The sequence below is a fragment of the Triticum dicoccoides genome, chromosome 4B, assembly GCF_002162155.2.
Source record: "Triticum dicoccoides isolate Atlit2015 ecotype Zavitan chromosome 4B, WEW_v2.0, whole genome shotgun sequence".
Lineage (NCBI taxonomy): Eukaryota > Viridiplantae > Streptophyta > Magnoliopsida > Poales > Poaceae > Triticum > Triticum dicoccoides.
The window spans coordinates 909,155-928,771 of NC_041387.1; the positions used below are offsets into that span (position 1 = coordinate 909,155).

Genomic DNA, 19,617 nt, shown 5'->3' on the forward strand with positions numbered 1-19,617 from the left:
GGGGATATGGGGAGTGAGGGGTGGCCGGTTGGGCCGGCCTGGTGGGTCGTGGCCCAGTTGGGCCGGTGGCCTGCTGGGCCGGAGCCCCGGGTGGGTGAGTGCTTTCTCTTTTATTTATTTTTGTTTTATTTTATATTTGTGTTTTACTGTTTTTATTTTAGTTTCATTTTGAATTTGGTTTTATAAACTACACCACTGGTTCCTAATTTAGTTTTAATAAGTATGCCACCGCCCCATAAGTTTTTGGCAATAAAACAAATAGTTTAATATTTTATCAAATTGAAAAGGGTAGTTAGTTAAATGTTTTGCTGCTGTTTTAAATATTATAGTGCACTTAAACCTTTTATAAAATTGTGGTTTCTCCACAATAATTACCTATGCATTATTTGGCAACCCCCCAATATTTTAGTTTTAATATTTGAAAATATTTTATTGTTTGCTTGATTTTGAATTTGAATTCGAATAGGTTTCGAACTAACGCGAGATTAGTCACAATAATCGAGGTGACATGGCATCATTAGCGAAGGGTTACTGTAGGTTAATTATCCGGGTGTCACACCAACTCACACGCATGTCGTGTGTGGATAGTTTTAGGCTAAAGTAACTTTGTTTTTAGGCTGTCCATCGTCTTGGTTTCGGCGGTGGCATCCTCATGGCAACGCTGAATAAAGATTCTTCAGATCCTTCTCTAACAAGGCGACCGTTTCTACGGTTGGGGATGGTTTTGGAAACCAGTCTGTTCAAGCAAGGATGGTGTGGCAGTGGCATCCTCATGGTGGACATGTGTCCTCGTGCTCCGCTGTGGCGACGATGTGTGCTTCAACGCAGACACGGAGCTTGGGAGGTAGTCCAGGAGCGGATGTAGATTGTGGTCTGCATCGACGACATCTGAAAGATGGAATGTATGTTGGTTTCGTGGTTGATGGATTGCAAGTGTGGTTTCCTCCATCGGCATTTTAGTCATGAAGGGGTGCCAGATCTAGAGTTTGATGGCATGTCCGGAGTGTTGCTCCGGTCTGATTCGTTCAACGACAATGGCTTCACTTTTGATGAGCTACCTCGAAGGTCCGCAAAGCTGCATATCAGTGATGGAGCCGCGCCGAGCTCAGATGAGGAGGTAATCCATCATTCTTTTCTTTGGCGGCTGCTGTGGTGGTGCCGGAGGCAGGTGACGGGCGTTAGTGTCAAGCTCAGAGATGTTATGCTATATTTTTAGTTTTGTCATGCTGCTCCTTACGTGACTTGTAATTTAATCTTTATGATATGAATGAGACATATATTGTTATGAAAAAAAAACTCCTACTGAAAAAGGACTCTACAACTATTTTCAACCTTCCGTTTCGGCGATGGACGGCCAGGATTCGTTGCTCCACCTCCCCAGCAGAGGGAGACCAGAACCCTCTCGTCTGTTGTCCTTTCTTCTTCCTCCCGCCCACCGCCCCCAAACCCCATCCATCCAGGTCCAGCCGAGCCCATGGCGGCCAAGCACCTGCTCTCCCGCGCCCGCCTCCTCCTCACCCGCCACCGCAGCCGCCCCACCATCCTCCCGCCCGCGCTCACCCGCCTCCTCTTCGGCGGGACAACCACCCCCGCCGAGCCGGAGGACGACGACAAGGCCAGGGCCCGGGCGGCGGCGGCGGCGGCGGCCGTCGCCCTGGACGCCAAGAGGGCCAAGCGGGAAGGCTCCGACGACGACGACGAGGGCGCCGGGCTGCCCTGGACGTCCTGGCGGCCCGACGTGGCCTGGCTGACCAAGGCACTCGAGCCCGCGCTGCAGCTCTACAAGCACTACAACTGGAAGCCATTCGCCTGTAAGCAAAAGCAACCCTCTTTTCTTTCCTCCTCCATTGATGTGCTTATCCACCTTTTTGCTGCCTCTGACTGTTCATTTGCTGCTCTAGTACAACAAATTTCGATGCAATGAGACACATGGATTAGGTTTTTATTAGGACACAGGAATAATCCAGATCTGCCATTCTTGTTGCTAAAATTTCCCTTTTTCACAACAAGCCTGAATCTTTTATGGATCAAATTGAGGGCTTGGTGTGTAATTTAACCTGCCCCCAAAATCACTACTTTCCTATCCTATGTATGTATGCCACACTGAAATCAATCAGGTACTCCCTCTGTCTCACCATTAGTGTCGCAGACTCAGTAAAACTTTGTACTAAATCAGCGACTCAGTTAGTGTCACAGTAACTACACTACCACATTTCGATTGTTAGTCATAACTGGCTAATTAGGTTAGAACTTGCTCCAATCAGATTTCTTTAATTAATTACAAAACTAAAGAGAAGCTAACATCGTGCAATCTGGATGCATGCAGCTGACAACATCCCCGCAAGCACCCGCACTTTTAGCGAGATCATAAGTGACCTCCAGCACAGCAAGGTGAGCATACAGGACTGGAGCCTCAGTGATCTTACCGTCGGTCTCTACCTCATTTACCTTACCCAAGCTTCCGCAAAGAATGCTCAAGCCTTCAAGGGCGTTCAGATTTCCTCCAATAAGAAGGTATGTCCTGCAGGCTTCCCTTCCCATTGTTGTACTCTTCGAAATCTTAATCGACAGACAGGATTATCTCAACAATCGTCACTTTCCCCAAGAAGAACATAAATAGTACAATCGGTCTGTTGGCTGCTGATGATGACCGAACATTAGATTTAGACTTTATATAGACTGTTTATGCTTCTGACAGACCATGCACTAGCTTGCACATCTGATAGGAATTCACCCCTTTCCCTTTTTTCTAGGTTCAAGAACTAATTTATCACCTTGAACTTGCAAAAGGTTGCTATAAGGGCAGTGCCACTGGGCTTGCAAAGCATAGCATGCTCCGGCCAAGGAATGTTTTAAAGTTTGTGAAAGATTCTAGTATCTTTAGACCTGGATATTACATCGGCATCGATCCACGTGCTAAACTGGTCATCCTTGGGATTCGTGGGACCCATACGGTTTATGACCTTGTCACCGATTTGGTTGCATTGAGCGATAAGAAGGTATCACCTAAAGGTTTCTCAACACACTTTGGAACCTACGAGGCCGCTCGATGGTACCTACGCCATGAGTTGAGCATCATCAGAAAATGTTTGGAAAAACACAAGGTGGGAAATAGTATTTTAGGCATAATATCTGCCTCTTCCTTTAATTTCCTCTGCTTATTTCCTTCTGTAATTTTCTTCAAAGCAAGCAGGACTACAAGTTGCGGTTGGCAGGTCACTCCCTTGGAGGAGCTTCAGCTGCATTGCTTGCTATAATGTTAAGGAAGAAGTCGAAGGAGGAGCTTGGATTTAGTCCCGACATAGTTTCAGCTGTTGGATTTGGAGTCCCACCCTGTGTATCGAGAGAGATAGCCGAGACTTGCGCAAGCTATGTCACCACTGTTGTATTGCAGGTTTGTTTCGGGTTTTCTTTGGTGTATAAATCTTGTTTTGGTTGCTTCCCCTGTCTGAACTTTGTAGTTGACGTGTCTTCTGTCTTGCAGGATGATATAGTTCCTAGGTTAAGTGCAGCTTCACTGGCAAGATTGCGAAATGAGATAATTGAAACAGATTGGTAAGCACTGAAACTTAAGTTCAGCAAATGACAAAACATTTGTAGATTACATGTCAGGACATTTTCTTCAGGTTGTTTGGGCAAAGAGAACCCGGTGATTGATTATCCTTCTTGTTGTGGTGATTGAACTTCCTATGAATAGCTCCTTTTGCCCTCTAGCACATCATTATGATTTGGCACTTATATCTCTGAACTTTAAGTGAAATCATGTTAGAACACTCTTGTTGGATGTATTTGCATAGATAATATTTAATCATGATGTTTTGTAGGGCCAAAGTTTTGGAGAAGGAAGATTGGAAGCATATAGTGGATATCGTGACCAATGCTAAGCTAGTTGTTTCGTCCATCCAAGACGTGGCAAACAAACTTGCCGATTACGCCAAAGTTGTAACATCAGCTAGCTCCGGTGGCAAGTCCAAAATGATAGGAACTTATATCTCAGATCGCCCATTACGGTGTTTATTATTAGGCATTGTATGTATCTTACTGAATCTAGCATGGTTCTTGCTCCTGTCAGATGCCGCGAAAGACCAGCCCCGTCTTCAGGGCCCGACGAAAGTTTTGAAGCCTGACGGTGAAGAAGACGTCTATGTGCCTGAGGATCTCTTCCTCCCAGGGACGCTGTATTACCTCCAGAGGGACGTCGAGAATATAAATGGCGTTGAGGACGAGTCGTACACGCTCTGGAGAGGCAACGCCGGGGAGAATTTCCAGCGGATACTGTTGTCTGGCAATTTGATGTCTGATCACAAATGCGATAGCATACAGTACGCGCTCAGAGATGTGCTCAAGACTCTGCCCCTCCCTCTGCCCCTGCAGGAGGATTGATACTACCAAGTTCCAAAGCTTATGCAGAAAGCGGGCTTCGCAAAAATCGAGTGTTTTGTTGTACAGTTTTAGGTTATGCAAGGGATTGCCAAGAATGACAAAGTGCTAGGAAACTCTCAAGTTGCAGTTCAGAGTTTCTGGTGCTGATCTAGGTGTAGTACACCTCTTCTTTTTTTACAAGAGGTATATATAGTGTAACTCTTTGAAACTTGAGATAAAAGGGTGACGAGGCAGAATAAGAGTTCGATGGATCCATATCTGTTTTTCCTCTTTAGAACAAAGGTTTTTATCTTGAATCAGTATCCTAGGACCCATATAGTCATGGTCTCATAACTCGGTGAAATCATATTTGCAAGTTCAAAAAAATGCGAAAAAATGCATGAATACTGCCGTCCATGGACTTGAAAAAGGAAAAGAAGACGACGATTAATGTTGAGCAGAAACAACAAGAATACTACTTTGAAAGTTGTAGGCAGCAATAACAAAGGAGATCTTAAGCTGGTTGCTGGTGAAATCCATGGAGGGTTCAAGCTCATGAGCAAGGCCTGGCACGCCATCATCTCAAGACCCCTCTTCATCCGTGCCCACCTCCACTTGTAAAGAAGTAAGTCTGTAAGCCGGAAGCTTGATAGATTCAGAAGAGTAGCTCGATTCTGTTTTTTGAAAAAAATTCGGTTTTTATCCCGTAAGCAGGCTCTCACGTGACATAAATCCGTTGTTTTAACCTTAACCAGTTCAGGGTCTTATTGAAAAAGAGTAACTGTTAAGAGTACAAACGGGCCACATAGCAGAGAGATTGTGACAACAGGTTAGTTTATCCTAGCTCTCTGTAAGCCGGCTCTCACGTGACAAAGGCCGTCGTTTTAACCTTGACAAGTTCAGGGTCTTTAAAAAGAGTAACTGTCAAGAGTTCGGCGGGTCACCTGGCGGAGTAGCATCTTGCGAACAGGCAGGTTTAACTCAAATTTTCGGCTTGGAAATCAGATCACATGGGTGTGAACAGCTATGCTCGGTGAGCAGGAAGCCCCCATGTGACCAATGAATCAACTTGGAAACCGGATCTCATGGGTGTGAAGAGCTATGCTCGGTAAGCAGGAAGCCCCCATGAGACCAATGAGTCGGCTTGGAAACCGAATCTCATGGGTGTGAACATCTATGTTCGATGAGCAGGAAGCCCCCATGAGACCAATGAGTCGGTTTGGAAATCGGATCTCATGGTAACAGCTATGCTCGGTGAGCAGGAAGCCCCCATGAGACCAAGGAGTCGGCTTGGAAACCGGATCTCATGGGTGTGAACGGCTATGCTCGATGAGCAGGAAGCCCCCACGAGACCTTATGAACAGACAATAAAGACTCAAATTCTATGAAATGAAACGACAGAGGCCCCGAATTTTTAGGGATGCCAGCTTTTTATACTGATCAAAATATATACATTGATGAAGGTATGTACAGCACAAGAGCCGGTGGCTCAAGTGTAATATGGTCGTAGATGAGCAATGTTCCACGGCCGATGGGTCTCCTCCTCCGATGTGCGTAAGTCCTTGTTTTCTCGAATATCAATGAGGTAGTATGACCCGTTGTTCAGATTCTTGCTGACCACAAAAGGCCCTTCCCAAGGCGTGGATAAATTGTGCATATCTGTTTGATCCTGGATGAGTCGGAGCACCGAGTCACCTTCTTGAAAGGTTCGAGTTTTAACCCGGCGGCTATGATAACGGCGCAGATTTTGCTGGTATATCGCCGAACGAGCCGCCGCCAGGTCACGCTCCTCATCCAACAAGTCAAGAGCATCCTGACGTGCTTTTGCATTATCAGCTTCAACATAAGCCGCCACGCGGGATGAATCATGACAGATATCACTTGGAAGAACCGCCTCAGCCCCGTAAACCATGAAGAAAGGTGTGTAACCCGTTGATCTGTTGGAGGTGGTGTTTATACTCCACAGTACGGAGGGAAACTCCTCGACCCTGAAGGAAATATGCCCTATAGGCAATAATAAAGTTATTATTTATTTCCTTAATTCCTGATAAATGTTTATTATTCATGCTAGAATTGTATTAACTGGAAACTTAGTGCATGTATGAATACATAGACAAAACATATAGTCCCTAGTACTTGACTAGCTCATTAATCAAAGATGGTTAAGTTTCCTAACCATAGACATGTGTTGTCATTTGATGAATGGGGTCACATCATTAGGAGAATGATGTGATGGACATGGCCCATCCGCTAGCTTAGCATTATGATCGTGTTAGTTTCATTGCTACTGCTTTCTTCATGACTTATACAAGTTCCTCAGACTATGAGATTATGCAACTCCCGAATACCGGAGGAACACTTTGTGTTCTACCAAATGTCATAACGTAAAAGGGTGATTATAAAGGTCCTCTACAGGTGTCACCGAAGGTGTTTGTTGGGTTGGCATAGATTGAAATTAGGATTTGTCACTCCGTGTTTCAGAGAGGTATCTCTGGGTCCTCTCGATAATACTCATCGCTATAAGCCTTGCAAACATTGTAACTAATGAGTTAGTTGCGGGATGAAGTATTACGGAACGAGTAAAGAGACTTGCCGGTAACGAGATTGAACTAGGTATTGAGATACTGACGATCGAATCTCGGGCAAGTAACATACCGATGACACAAGGAACTACGTATGTTGTTATGCGGTTTGACTGATAAAGATCTTCGTAGAATATGTAGGAACCAATATGAGCATCCAGGTTCCGCTATTGGTTATTTTTCGGAGACGTGTCTCGGTCATGTCTACATAGTTCTCGAACCCGTAGGGTCCGCACGCTTAACGTTCGATGACGATTGGTATTATGAGTTTATGTGTTTTGATGTACCGAAGGTAGTTCGGAGTCCCGGATGTGATCACGGACATGACGAGGAGTCTCAAAATGTTTGAGACATGAAGATTGATATATTGGAAGCCTATGTTTGGACATCGGAATGGTTCCGGGTGAGTTCAGGCATATACCGGAGTACCGGGAGGTTATCGGACCCCCCCCGGGAAGTATATGGGCCTTATTGGGCCATAGTAGGAGAGAGGAGGAGGCGGCCAGGTGGAGGGCGCGCCACCCCCAAGCCCAATCCGAATTGGGTGGGGGGCCGGCCCCCCTTTCCTTCCTCCCTCTCTCCCCCTTCCTTCTCTCCTAGTCCAACTAGGGAAGGGGGGGGGGAATCCTACTCCCGGTGGGAGTAGGACTCCTCCAGGGCGCACCATAGAGGGCCGACCCTCCCCCTCCTACACTCCTTTATATACGGGGAGGGGGGGGGGCACCCCATATGCACAAGTTGACATTGTTTAGCCGTGTGCGGTGCCCCCCTCCACAGTTACACACCTCGGTCATATTGTCGTAGAGCTTACGCGAAGCCCTGCACCGGTAACTTCATCATCACCGTCACCATGCCGTCATGCTAATGAAACTCTCCCTCGGCCTCAACTGGATCAAGAGTATGAGGGACGTCCCTGAGCTGAATGTGTGTTGATCGTGAAGGTGCCGTATGTTCGGTGCTAAGACCGGTCAGATCGTGAAGGCGTACGACTACATCAACCGCGTTATCATAATGCTTCCGCTTTCGGTCTATGAGGATATGTGGACACACTCTCCCATCTCGTTGCTATGCATCTCATAGATAGATCTTGCGTGATCGTAGGATTTTTTTTGAAATTACCACGTTCCCCAACAGTGGCATCTGAGCCAGGTCTATGCATAGATGTTATATGCACGAGTAGAACACAAAGAGTTGTGGGCGATAATAGTCATACTGCTTACCAGCATGTCATACTTTGATTCGGCGGTATTGTTGGATGAAGCGGCTCAGACTGACATTACACGATGCTTACGCGAGACTGGTTCTACCGACGTGCTTTGCACATAGGTGGCTGGTTAGTGTCTGTTTCTCCAACTTTAGTTAAATCGAGTGTGGCTATGCCCGGTCCTTGTTGAAGGTTAAAACATCATACTTGACGAAAAATCGTTGTGGTTTTGATCCGCAGGTAAGAACGGTTCTTGCTAGAAGCCCGTAGCAGCCACGTAAAACTTGCAACAACAAAGTAGAGGACGTCTAACTTGTTTTTGCAGGGCTTGCTATGATGTGATATGGTCAAGCATGCTGTGATATAAATTGTTGTATGAGATGATCATGTTTTGTAACAAAGTTATCGGCAACTGGCAGGAGCCATATGGTTGTCACTTTATTGTATGCAATGCAATCGCCATGTAATTATTTTACTTTATCACTAAGCAGTAGCGATAGTCGTAGTAACAATAGGTGGCGAAACTGATGCTATGATGTAGATCAAGGTGTCGCACCAGTGATGTTGGAGATCAGGACGATGCTCCGGTGATGGAGATCATGAGCACAAGATGATGATGGCCATATCATGTCACATATTTTGATTGCATGTGATGTTTATCCTTTATGCATCTTATTTTGCTTAGAACGTCGGTAGCATTATAAGATGATCCCTTACTAAAATTTCAAGGTATAAGTGTTCTCCCTGAGTATGCACCGTTGCGACAGTTCTTCATGCTGAGACACCACATGATGATCGGGTGTGATAGGCTCTACGTTCACATACAACGGGTGCAAGCCAGTTTTGCACACGCAGAATACTTGGGTTAAACTTGACGAGCCTAGCATATGCAGATATTGTTGGAGATATGCCCTAGAGGCAATAATAAAAGCATTATTATTATATTTCCTTGTTCATGATAATTGTCTTTATTCATGCTATAATTGTGTTATCCGGAAATCGTAATACATGTGTGAATAACAGACACCGACATGTCCCTAGTGAGCCTCTAGTTGACTAGCTCGTTGATCAACAGATAGTCATGGTTTCCTGACTATGGACACTGGATGTCATTGATAACGAGATCACATCATTGGGAGAATGATGTGATGGACAAGACCCAACCCTAAACATAGCACAAGATCGTATAGTTCGTTTGCTAGAGTTTTCCAATGTCAAGTATCTTTTCCTTAGACCATGAGATCGTGTAACTCCCGGATACCGTAGGAGTGCTTTGGGTATGCCAAACGTCACAACGTAACTGGGTGACTATAAAGGTAGACTACGGGTATCTCCGAAAGTGTCTGTTGGGTGACATGGATCAAGACTGGGATTTGTCACTCCGTATGACGGAGAGGTATCACTGGGCCCACTCGGTAATGCATCATCATAATGAGCTCAGAGTGACCAAGTGTCTGGTCACGGGATCATGCATTACGGTACGAGTAAAGTGACTTGCCGGTAACGAGATTGAACGAGGTATTGGGATACCGACGATCGAATCTCGGGCAAGTAACATATCGATAGACAAAGGGAATAGCGTACGGGGTTGATAGAATCCTCGACATCATGGTTCATCCGATGAGATCATCGTGGAGCATGTGGGAGCCAACATGGGTATCCAGATCCCGCTGTTGGTTATTGACCAGAGAGTCGTCTCGGTCATGTCTGCTTGTCTCCCGAACCCGTAGGGTCTACACACTTAAGGTTCGGTTACGCTAGGGTTGTAGGGATATGTATATGCAGTAACCCGAATGTTGTTCGGAGTCCCGTATGAGATCCCGGACGTCACGAGGAGTTCCGGAATGGTCCGGAGGTAAAGATTTATATATGGGAAGTCCTGTTTCGGGCATCGGGACAAGTTTCGGGGTTATCGGTATTGTACCGGGACCACCGGAGGGGTCCCGGGGGCCCACCGGGTGGGGCCACCCATCCCCGGGGGCCACATGGGCTGTAGGGGGTGCGCCTTGGCCTGCTTGGGCCAAGGGCACCAGCCCCACAAGGCCCATGCGCCTAGGGTTTCCAAGGGGGAGGAGTCCTACTAGTGGACACAAGGACACGTTCCGCACCAGAGTGGTACGGCAACCCTGTCTTGGAAATCATGTTGTTAGACAACGGTGAACCTTCGAACTATGAAGAAGCGATGGCGGGCCCGGATTCCGACAAATGGCTAGAAGCCATGAAATCCGAGATAGGATCCATGTATGAAAACGAAGTATGGACTTTGACTGACTTGCCCGTTGAACGGCGAGCCATAGAAAATAAATGGATCTTTAAGAAGAAGACAGACGCGGATGGTAATGTGACCATCTATAAAGCTCGGCTTGTCGCTAAGGGTTATCGACAAGTTCAAGGGGTTGACTACGATGAGACTTTCTCACCGGTAGCGAAGCTGAAGTCCGTCCGAATCATGTTAGCAATTGCCGCATTCTATGATTACGAAATATGGCAAATGGACGTCAAAACGGCATTCCTTAATGGTTTCCTTAAGGAAGAATTGTATATGATGCATCCGGAAGGTTTTGTCGATCCTAAGAATGCTGACAAAGTGTGCAAGCTCCAACGCTCGATTTATGGGCTGGTGCAAGCATCTCGGAGTTGGAACATTCGCTTTGATGAGATGATCAAAGCGTTTGGGTTTACACAGACTTATGGAGAAGCCTGCGTTTACAAGAAAGTGAGTGGGAGCTCTGTAGCATTTCTCATATTATATGTAGATGACATACTTTTGATGGGAAATGATATAGAACTCTTGGACAGCATCAAGGCCTACTTGAATAAAAGTTTTTCAATGAAGGACCTTGGAGAAGCTGCTTATATATTAGGCATCAAAATCTATAGAGATAGATCGAGACGCCTCATAGGTCTTTCACAAAGCACATACCTTGATAAGATATTGAAGAAGTTCAATATGGATCAATCCAAGAAGGGGTTCTTGCTTGTGTTACAAGGTATGAAATTGAGCTCAGCTCAATGTCCGACCACGGCAGAAGATATAGAAGAGATGAGCGTCATCCCCTATGCCTCAGCCATAGGTTCTATTATGTATGCCATGCTGTGTACCAGACCTGATGTTAACCTTGCCGTCAGTTTGGTAGGAAGGTACCAAAGTAATCCCGGCAAGGAACACTGGACAGCGGTCAAGAATATCCTGAAGTACCTGAAAAGGACTAAGGAAATGTTTCTCGTTTATGGAGGTGACGAAGAGCTCGTCGTAAAGGGTTACGTCGACGCTAGCTTCGACACAGATCTAGATGACTCTAAGTCACAAACCGGATACGTGTATATTTTGAATGGTGGGGCAGTAAGCTGGTGCAGTTGCAAGCAAAGCGTCGTGGCGGGATCTACATGTGAAGCGGAGTACATGGCAGCCTCGGAGGCAGCACATGAAGCAATATGGGTGAAGGAGTTCATCACCGACCTAGGAGTCATACCCAATGCGTCGGGGCCGATCAAGCTCTTCTGTGACAACACTGGAGCTATTGCACTTGCCAAGGAGCCCAGGTTTCACAAGAAGACAAGGCACATCAAGCGTCGTTTCAACTCCATTCGTGAAAATGTTCAAGATGGAGACATAGAGATTTGTAAAGTACATACGGACCTGAATGTAGCAGATCCGTTGACTAAACCTCTCCCTAGAGCAAAACATGATCAACACCAGAATTCCATGGGTGTTCGATTCATCACAATTAACTAGATTATTGACTCTAGTGCAAGTGGGAGACTGTTGGAAATATGCCCTAGAGGCAATAATAAAAGCATTATTATTATATTTCCTTGTTCATGATAATTGTCTTTATTCATGCTATAATTGTGTTATCCGGAAATCGTAATACATGTGTGAATAACAGACATCAACATGTCCCTAGTGAGCCTCTAGTTGACTAGCTCGTTGATCAACAGATAGTCATGGTTTCCTGACTATGGACACTAGATGTCATTGATAACGAGATCACATCATTAGGAGAATGATGTGATGGACAAGACCCAATCCTAAACATAGCACAAGATCGTATAGTTCGTTTGCTAGAGTTTTCCAATGTCAAGTATCTTTTCCTTAGACCATGAGATCGTGTAACTCCCGGATACCGTAGGAGTGCTTTGGGTATGCCAAACGTCACAACGTAACTGGGTGACTATAAAGGCAGACTACGGGTATCTCCGAAAGTGTCTGTTGGGTGACATGGATCAAGACTGGGATTTGTCACTCCGTATGACGGAGAGGTATCACTGGGCCCACTCGGTAATGCATCATCATAATGAGCTCAGAGTGACCAAGTGTCTGGTCACGGGATCATGCATTACGGTATGAGTAAAGTGACTTGCCGGTAACGAGATTGAACGAGGTATTGGGATACCGACGATCGAATCTCGGGCAAGTAACATATCGATAGACAAAGGGAATAGCGTACGGGATTGATTGAATCCTCGACATCGTGGTTCATCCGATGAGATCATCGTGGAGCATGTGGGAGCCAACATGGGTATCCAGATCCCGCTGTTGGTTATTGACCGGAGAGTCGTCTCGGTCATGTCTGCTTGTCTCCCGAACCCGTAGGGTCTACACACTTAAGGTTCGATGACGCTAGGGTTATGAAGATATGTATATGCAGAAACCCGAATGTTGTTCGGAGTCCCGGATGAGATCCCGGACGTCACGAGGAGTTCCGGAATGGTCCGGAGGTAAAGAATTATATATAGGAAGTGCTATTTCGGGCATCGGGACAAGTTTCGGGGTTATCGGTATTGTACCGGGACCACCGGAAGGGTCCGGGGGGTCCACCGGGTGGGGCCACCTGTCCCGGGGGGCCACATGGGCTGTAGGGGGTGAGCCTTGGCCTAGATGGGCCAAGGGCACCAGCCCCTATAGGCCCATGCGCCTAGGGTTTCCACCATGGAAGAGTCCATGTGGTGGAAGGCACCCCTAGGTGCCTTGGGGGGGAGGGAAACCTCCCCTTGGCCGCCGCCCCCCCCCTAGTAGATGCCATCTACTAGGGCCGGTGCCCCCCTGGGACCCCTATATATAGTGGGGGGGAGAGGAGGGATTTGAGACCAGCCCCTGGCGCCTCCACCTCCCCCCGTTACGTCTCTCCCTCGTAGTCTCGGCGAAGCCCTGCTGCTGTGACGCCCTGCATCCACCACCACGCCGTCGTGCTGCTGGATCTTCACCAACCTCTCCTTCTCCCTTGCTGGATCAAGAAGGAGGAGACGTCTCCCGTCCCGTACGTGTGTTGAACGCGGAGGTGCCGTCCGTTCGGCGCTGGTCATCGGTGATTTGGATCACGTCGAGTACGACTACATCATCACCGTTCTTTTGAACGCTTCCGTGCGCGATCTACAAAGGTATGTAGATGCATCTAATCACTCGTTGCTAGATGAACTCCTAGATGATCTTGGTGAAACGAGTAGGAAATTTTTTGTTTTCTGCAACGTTCCCCAACAGTGGCATCATGAGCTAGGTCTATGCGTAGTTCTTCTTGCGCGAGTAGAACACAATTTGTTGTGGGCGTAGATTTGTCAACTTTCTTGCCGTTACTAGTCCTTTCTTGCTTCAGCGGTATTGTGGGATGAAGCGGCCCGGACCAACCTTACACGTACGCTTACGTGAGACCGGTTCCACCGACTAACATGCACTAGTTGCATAAGGTGGCTGGCGGGTGTCTGTCTCTCCTACTTTAGTTGGAGCGGAATCGATGAACAGGGTCCTTATGAAGGGTAAATAGAAGCTGACAAATCACGTTGTGGCTTTAACGTAGGTAAGAAAACGTTCTTGCTAGAACCCTAATTCAGCCACGTAAAACTTGCAACAACAATTAGAGGACGTCTAACTTGTTTTTGCAGCAAGTGGTTTGTGATATGATATGGCCAAAGTTGTGATGAATGATGAATGATCTATATGTGATGTATGAGATGTTCATGCTATTGTAATAGGAATCACGACTTGCATGTCGATGAGTATGACAACCGGCAGGAGCCATAGGAGTTGTCTTTATTCTTTTATATGACCTGCGTGTCATCAAGAAACGCCATGTAAATTACTTTACTTTATTGCTAAACGCGTTAGCCATAGTAGTAGAAGTAATAGTTGGCGAGCAACTTCATGGAGACACGATGATGGAGATCATGATGATGGAGATCATGGTGTCAAGACGGTGACAAGATGATCATGGAGCCCCAAGATGGAGATCAAAGGAGCTATGTGATATTGGCCATATCATGTCACGTTTATTATTTGATTGCATGTGATGTTTATCATGTTTTGCATCTTGTTTACTTAGAACGACGGTAGTAAATAAGGTGATCCCTCATACTAATTTCAAGAAGTGTTCCCCCTAACTGTGCACCGTTGCGACAGTTCGCTGTTTCAAAACACCACGTGATGATCGGGTGTTTTATTCAGACGTTCACATACAACGGGTGTAAGACAGATTTACACATGCAAACACTTAGGTTGACTTGACGAGCCTAGCATGTACAGACATGGCCTCGGAACACGGAAGACCGAAAGGTCGAGCATGAGTCGTATAGAAGATACGATCAACATGAAGATGTTCACCGATGTTGACTAGTCCGTCTCACGTGATGATCGGACACGGTCTAGTTTAACTCGGATCATGTAATACTTAGATGACTAGAGGGATGTCTAATCTAAGTGGGAGTTCTTTAATAATTTGATTAGTTGAACTTAATTATCATGAACTTAGTCTAAATATTTTACAATATGTCTTGTAGATTAAATGGCCAACGTAGTCCTCAACTTCAACGCGTTCCTAGAGAAAACCAAGCTGAAAGACGATGGCAGCAACTATACGGACTGGGTCCGGAACCTGAGGATCATCCTCATAGCTGCCAAGAAAGATTATGTCCTACAAGCACCGCTTGGTGACGCACCCGTTCTCCCTGCAGAACAAGATGTTATGAACGCTTGGCAGGCACGTTCTGATGACTACTCCCTCGTTCAGTGCGGCATGCTTTACAGCCTAGAGCCGGGGCTCCAAAAGCGTTTTGAGAGACATGGAGCATATGAGATGTTCGAAGAGCTGAAAATGGTTTTCCAAGCTCATGCCCGGGTCGAGAGATATGAAGTCTCCGACAAATTCTTCAGCTGTAAGATGGAGGAAAACAGTTCTGTCAGTGAGCACATACTCACTATGTCTGGGTTGCATAACCGCTTGACTCAGCTGGGAGTTAATCTCCCGGATGATGCGGTCATTGACAGAATCCTCCAGTCGCTTCCACCAAGCTACAAGAGCTTTGTGATGAACTTCAATATGCAGGGGATGGAAAAGACCATTCCTGAAGTATTGGATATGCTGAAATCAGCAGAGGTAGAAGTCAGGAAGGAACATCAAGTGTTGATGGTCAATAAAACCACTAAGTTCAAGAAAGGCAAGGGTAAAAAGAACTTCAAGAAGGACGGCAAGGAGGTTGCCGCGCCCGGCAAGCAAGCTGCCGGGAAGAAGCCAAAGAATGGACCCAAGCCCGAGACTGAGTGCTTTTATTGCAAGGGAAGCGGTCACTGGAAGCGGAACTGCCCTAAGTACTTAGCGGATAAGAAGGCCGGCAAAACAAAAGGTATATGTGATATACATGTAATTGATGTGTACCTTACTAGTGCCCGTAGTAGCTCCTGGGTATTTGATACCGGTGCAGTTGCTCACATTTGTAACTCAAAGCAGGGGCTGCGGAATAAGCGGAAACTGGCAAAGGACGAGGTGACGATGCGCGTCGGGAATGGTTCCAAGGTCAATGTGATCGCCGTCGGCATGCTACCTCTGCATCTCCCTTCGGGATTTGTTTTAAACCTTAATAATTGTTATTTAGTGCCAGTTTTGAGCATGAACATTGTATCAGGATCTCGTTTAATTCGAGATGGCTACTCTTTTAAATCTGAGAATAATGGTTGTTCCATTTTTATGAGAGATATGTTTTATGGTCATGCTCCTATGGTGAATGGTTTATTCTTTATGAATCTCGAACGTGATGCTACACATGTTCATAATGTGAGTACCAAAAGAAGTAAGGTTGATAATGATAGTCCCACATACCTGTGGCACTGCCGCCTTGGTCACATAGGTGTCAAACGCATGAAGAAGCTCCATGCTGATGGACTTTTAGAGTCTCTTGATTATGAATCATTTGACACATGCGAACCATGCCTTATGGGTAAAATGACCAAGACTCCGTTCTCAGGAACAATGGAGCGAGCAACCGACTTATTGGAAATCATACATACTGATGTATGCGGTCCAATGAGTGTTGAGGCTCGCGGTGGCTATCGTTATGTTCTCACCCTCACTGATGATTTAAGTAGGTATGGGTATATCTACTTAATGAAACACAAGTCTGAAACCTTTGAAAAGTTCAAGGAATTTCAGAGTGAGGTTGAAAATCAACGTGACAGGAAAATCAAGTTTCTACGATCAGATCGTGGAGGAGAATACTTGAGTCACGAGTTTGGGACACACTTAAGAAAATGTGGAATAGTTTCACAACTCACGCCGCCTGGAACACCTCAGCGTAATGGTGTGTCCGAACGTCGTAATCGCACTCTGTTAGATATGGTGCGATCTATGATGTCTCTTACCGATTTACCGCTTTCTTTTTGGGGCTATGCTTTAGAGACTGCCGCATTCACTTTAAATAGGGCTCCGTCGAAATCCGTTGAGACGACACCGTATGAATTATGGTTTGGGAAGAAACCTAAGCTATCGTTTCTAAAAGTTTGGGGATGCGATGCTTATGTCAAGAAACTTCAACCTGAAAAGCTCGAACCCAAGTCGGAAAAATGCGTCTTCATAGGATACCCAAAAGAAACTATTGGGTACACCTTCTACCTCAGATCCGAAGGCAAGATCTTTGTTGCCAAGAATGGGTCCTTTCTGGAGAAAGAGTTTCTCTCGAAAGAAGTAAGTGGGAGGAAAGTAGAGCTTGATGAAGTATTACCTCTTGAACCAGAAAATGGCGCAACTCAAGAAAATGTTCCTGAGGTGCCTGCACCGACTAGAGAGGAAGTTAATGACAATGATCAAGATACTTCTGATCAAGCCCCTACTGAAATTCGAAGGTCCACAAGGACACGTTCCGCACCAGAGTGGTACGGCAACCCTGTCTTGGAAATCATGCTGTTAGACAACGGCGAACCTTCGAACTATGAAGAAGCGATGGCGGGCCCGGATTCCGACAAATGGCTGGAAGCCATGAAATCCGAGATAGGATCCATGTATGAAAACAAAGTATGGACTTTGACTGACTTGCTCGTTGAGCGGCGAGCCATAGAAAATAAATGGATCTTTAAGAAGAAGACAGACGCGGATGGTAATGTGACCATCTATAAAGCTCGGCTTGTCGCTAAGGGTTATCGACAAGTTGAAGGGGTTGACTACGATGAGACTTTCTCGCCGGTAGCGAAGCTGAAGTCCGTCCGAATCATGTTAGCAATTGCCGCATTCTATGATTACGAAATATGGCAAATGGACGTCAAAACGGCATTCCTTAATGGTTTCCTTAAGGAAGAATTGTATATGATACAGCCGGAAGGTTTTGTCGATCCTAAGAATGCTGACAAAGTGTGCAAGCTCCAACGCTCGATTTATGGGCTGGTGCAAGCATCTCGGAGTTGGAACATTCGCTTTGATGAGATGATCAAAGCGTTTGGGTTTACACAGACTTATGGAGAAGCCTACGTTTACAAGAAAGTGAGTGGGAGCTCTGTAGCATTTCTCATATTATATGTAGATGACATACTTTTGATGGGAAATGATATAGAACTCTTGGACAGCATCAAGGCCTACTTGAATAAAAGTTTTTCAATGAAGGACCTTGGAGAAGCTGCTTATATATTAGGCATCAAAATCTATAGAGATAGATCAAGACGCCTCATAGGTCTTTCACAAAGCACATACCTTGATAAGATATTGAAGAAGTTCAATATGGATCAATCCAAGAAGGGGTTCTTGCCTGTGTTACAAGGTGTGAAATTGAGCTCAGCTCAATGTCCGACCACGGCAGAAGATATAGAAGAGATGAGTGTCATCCCCTATGCCTCAGCCCTAGGTTCTATTATGTATGCCATGCTGTGTACCAGACCTGATGTTAACCTTGCCGTCAGTTTGGTAGGAAGGTACCAAAGTAATCCCGGCAAGGAACACTGGACAGCGGTCAAGAATATCCTGAAGTACCTGAAAAGGACTAAGGAAATGTTTCTCGTTTATGGAGGTGACGAAGAGCTCGTCGTAAAGGGTTACGTCGACGCTAGCTTCGACACAGATCTGGATGACTCTAAGTCACAAACCGGATACATGTATATTTTGAATGGTGGGGCAGTAAGCTGGTGCAGTTGCAAGCAAAGCGTCATGGCGGGATCTACATGTGAAGCGGAGTACATGGCAGCCTCGGAGGCAGCACATGAAGCAATATGGGTGAAGGAGTTCATCACCGACGTAGGAGTCATACCCAATGCGTCGGGGCCGATCAAGCTCTTCTGTGACAACACTAGAGCTATTGCACTTGCCAAGGAGCCCAGGTTTCACAAGAAGACAAGGCACATCAAGCGTCGCTTCAACTCCATTCGTGAAAATGTTCAAGATGGAGACATAGAGATTTGTAAAGTACATACGGACTTGAATATAGCAGATCCGTTGACTAAACCTCTCCCTAGAGCAAAACATGATCAACACCAGAATTCTATGGGTGTTCGATTCATCACAATGTAACTAGATTATTGACTCTAGTGCAAGTGGGAGACTGTTGGAGATATGCCCTAGAGGCAATAATAAAAGCATTATTATTATATTTCCTTGTTCATGATAATTGTCTTTATTCATGCTATAATTGTGTTATCCGGAAATCGTAATACATGTGTGAATAACAGACACCGACATGTCCCTAGTGAGCCTCTAGTTGACTAGCTCGTTGATCAACAGATAGTCATGGTTTCCTGACTATGGACACTGGATGTCATTGATAACGAGATCACATCATTGGGAGAATGATGTGATGGACAAGACCCAACCCTAAACATAGCACAAGATCGTATAGTTCGTTTGCTAGAGTTTTCCAATGTCAAGTATCTTTTCCTTAGACCATGAGATCGTGTAACTCCCGGATACCGTAGGAGTGCTTTGGGTATGCCAAACGTCACAACGTAACTGGGTGACTATAAAGGTAGACTACGGGTATCTCCGAAAGTGTCTGTTGGGTGACATGGATCAAGACTGGGATTTGTCACTCCGTATGACGGAGAGGTATCACTGGGCCCACTCGGTAATGCATCATCATAATGAGCTCAGAGTGACCAAGTGTCTGGTCACGGGATCATGCATTACGGTACGAGTAAAGTGACTTGCCGGTAACGAGATTGAACGAGGTATTGGGATACCGACGATCGAATCTCGGGCAAGTAACATATCGATAGACAAAGGGAATAGC

General features: G+C 45.9%; 1 protein-coding gene across 2 annotated transcripts; it reads left to right on the forward strand.

The window, feature by feature from the left end:
* The first annotated feature begins 1,369 nt into the window (after positions 1-1,369).
* Positions 1,370-4,638, forward strand: LOC119294448 (diacylglycerol lipase-beta-like). Of its 2 annotated transcripts, XM_037572618.1 has the most exons (7): positions 1,371-1,811; positions 2,327-2,514; positions 2,754-3,104; positions 3,194-3,394; positions 3,485-3,555; positions 3,825-3,964; positions 4,073-4,638. In XM_037572618.1, exons 1-7 carry the CDS (start codon positions 1,475-1,477, stop codon positions 4,381-4,383), a joined length of 1,599 nt encoding a protein of 532 aa, XP_037428515.1. In that variant the 5' UTR covers positions 1,371-1,474; the 3' UTR covers positions 4,384-4,638. The 2 variants fall into 2 exon arrangements, with proteins under 2 accessions (XP_037428514.1, XP_037428515.1); XM_037572617.1 differs by having other exon boundaries at positions 1,370-1,811; positions 3,825-4,638.
* The last annotated feature ends 14,979 nt before the right edge of the window (positions 4,639-19,617 follow it).

Excerpts from the sequence above, each read along its gene's own strand:
- LOC119294448 (XM_037572617.1), top strand. The coding sequence starts at position 1,475 with ATGGCGGCCAAGCACCTGCTCTCCCGCGCCCGCCTCCTCCTCACCCGC. Across the intron at positions 2,515-2,753 it reads AGATTTCCTCCAATAAGAAG|GTTCAAGAACTAATTTATCA; the intron begins GTATGTCCTGCA and ends CCTTTTTTCTAG. Across the intron at positions 3,395-3,484 it reads TCACCACTGTTGTATTGCAG|GATGATATAGTTCCTAGGTT; the intron begins GTTTGTTTCGGG and ends TCTGTCTTGCAG.